The sequence below is a fragment of the Pteropus alecto genome, unplaced genomic scaffold (assembly GCF_000325575.1).
Source record: "Pteropus alecto unplaced genomic scaffold, ASM32557v1 scaffold110, whole genome shotgun sequence".
Taxonomy (NCBI): Eukaryota; Metazoa; Chordata; class Mammalia; order Chiroptera; family Pteropodidae; genus Pteropus; species Pteropus alecto.
Window position 1 is genome coordinate 1,262,529 of NW_006431920.1, and position 2,089 is coordinate 1,264,617.

Below are 2,089 nucleotides of genomic sequence, written 5' to 3' on the forward strand. Positions count from 1 at the left end.
AGACTGTCAAGGTCCCCTTCCAACCCACTGGGCCCACCCACCAACTTCCTCAGCTCCTACTGGCAGCTCCAGAGGATCTGGGAAGCTGGGCCCATGTTCCTTCCTGTTCAAGATGAGGGAGCCACTCAGAAACATACAGCACCCCAAACACACCTGAGTCCCATCAGCCCCTCCAGCTACGGTGCAAGATCCCAACCCCCTTCCCCTCAAGCCAGAACCCACCTCATCATCTTCAGCTGCCCGTTTGCCCGTAGCTGCCTCAGCCTCCTCATCTTCATCTCCATCCTCTTCCTCACCTAGAGAATCAAGCCCTAGGTAAACCACACTGCCTTCCTCAACCAGGGAGGGCTTAGTACCCTCCCACCCAGAGGCAGCCACACTAGGGATGGGAATGCACAAAAAAGGAAGACTCAACTGCAGTTCCTTAGGAAATCCCTCAGTAATAGATTTGCTAGAGTGAAATGTCCCTGGATCTGTCTCTGCTGCCTGACAAACCAGGCTCTCAGGGGACCCACAATGCCCATGCAGGCACTTGTCTTTGAGGGAAGAGGGTCCCCGGGCCCAAACATCTGCACCAGGAGGCCAGGCCCACATCGGTGAGTGGAGAGAGCTGTCCAGGACTGAGAGTGTGGGGCACACTTCACATCAGCCCAAAACAAGCAAAGTCGAGACTCCACAGGTACAAGCCCAGTTGCAGGTGGTCCACAGCCCCTACTCTGGGAGCCCCCAACTCTCCCCCTGTGCCAGAGGCCAGGGAAAAGTACCTCCAAAATGGGAGACAGACAAGGATACTCACCATCACCTTCCTCCTCCTCCTCCTCTTCCTCCCCTCCTTCTTCCTCTTCTTCATCTACCTCATTGTCAGCCTCCTGCTCCCCATTTTCCTCATTCTCCTCAACAGAAAACATACCAGGTTACTAACAAAGACGGAGCATCACACCTCTGCCCATCCCTTCCTCCAAACCTTGCCCACTGCTCCTACAGCCTCAGAGCCCCTAAAGCTCCACGAGGAGACCTCGACACACCGCCTCCTCCCCCACCCTGCACTAAGTCCAAAATCATCCGGAGGAAGAGAACTTCTTGGCCAAGAGCTGCTACGGGTCATGAGCAGATGGACACTCACAGCGTTCCCATTAGCAGGTGCGTCTCTTCCATTCTCTGCCTCCTCCACAACTTCCTTCTTCTCCTTCAAATCCTTCAAAAAGGAAGAGGGAACCAGTAAGTCTTTTAAGCAACCCAGGTCTGGCAACGGGGCCCAAGGTTACAAGCATGTATGCAGTGCTGACTGGACTACCAAAGTTAACAGCTGCATAATGCACGTGCAACCCGTGGAAAAAAAGGCCACAGAATGCGGAGTGTGTCTGCGGTTACGAGCCTGTCCGATTTCTCAGCCCTTAGAGAATCATACTGAAAAGGCCATGTGGCACCACAGCCCCAAACCCGTCTGGCCGGGCAGACGGGCCCAGGAACACTTCACTCTCACACACACCCATCAGACTTGTTTCTAAGCACAGGGAGCTCCGCCTCTCACAAATCCTTCTGGGAAAGCAGCAGGTATGTACCATAAATAAGGCACAGGAGGGAGGGCCACACTGCGGGAGAAGTCTCGTGGGTGGACTAGCCAGGGAAGGGAAAGGGAGGGAGCGAACGGGCAGAACCAGAGGTCGCCTCACCAGCCAGAGTCCTCGAAGCTGAGCTCCAGCGCAAACCCACGGTAGTCTAGGACCTGGCAAACTCCAACCTTGAGAAAAACCCGTATCTGGCACCCGTCCCAGAGGGTCGCAGACCGTGGCCTGAAATGGGCGCGGGCTCAGGTGACGCGTGCCTAGCCCGAGGCCTTTCCCTCGCTCAGAGTCGCGCTGCTAGGAGTGCCCAATGTCCCTCCTCGCCTCTAGCTCTTCCGTCCACGCGTACCTCTCAGGGCTGACGCGACCCGCCTTCCAAAGGGCAGCGCCGAGGCGGGAAGCCTGAAGCCCCGTAACTTTTTCCACCCGAAACCGTTGGGCAGGCTGCCAACATAGCCCTCGAGCGGTTCCGGGGCACCTGTCGGCCCGGTTCGCCCGAGCCGGCCCTCCGCGGACTCCCGCAC

General features: G+C 57.1%; 1 protein-coding gene across 2 annotated transcripts in view; it reads right to left on the bottom strand.

Moving 5' to 3' along the window:
• Positions 1–6: 6 nt before the first annotated feature.
• PTMA (prothymosin alpha) overlaps positions 7–2,089 on the bottom strand; it is a 4,074-nt gene continuing 1,991 nt past the window's right edge. The window contains exons 2-4 of one of the 2 annotated variants that reach the window (XM_025043324.1): positions 1,124–1,195; positions 797–893; positions 7–296 (exon numbers count right to left, since the gene is read on the bottom strand). In XM_025043324.1, the coding sequence (XP_024899092.1) occupies positions 7–296; positions 797–893; positions 1,124–1,195 (459 nt within the window). The remainder of the gene's footprint in view (positions 297–796; positions 894–1,123; positions 1,196–2,089) is intronic. The other variant, XM_006906764.2, reaches the window with a different exon arrangement.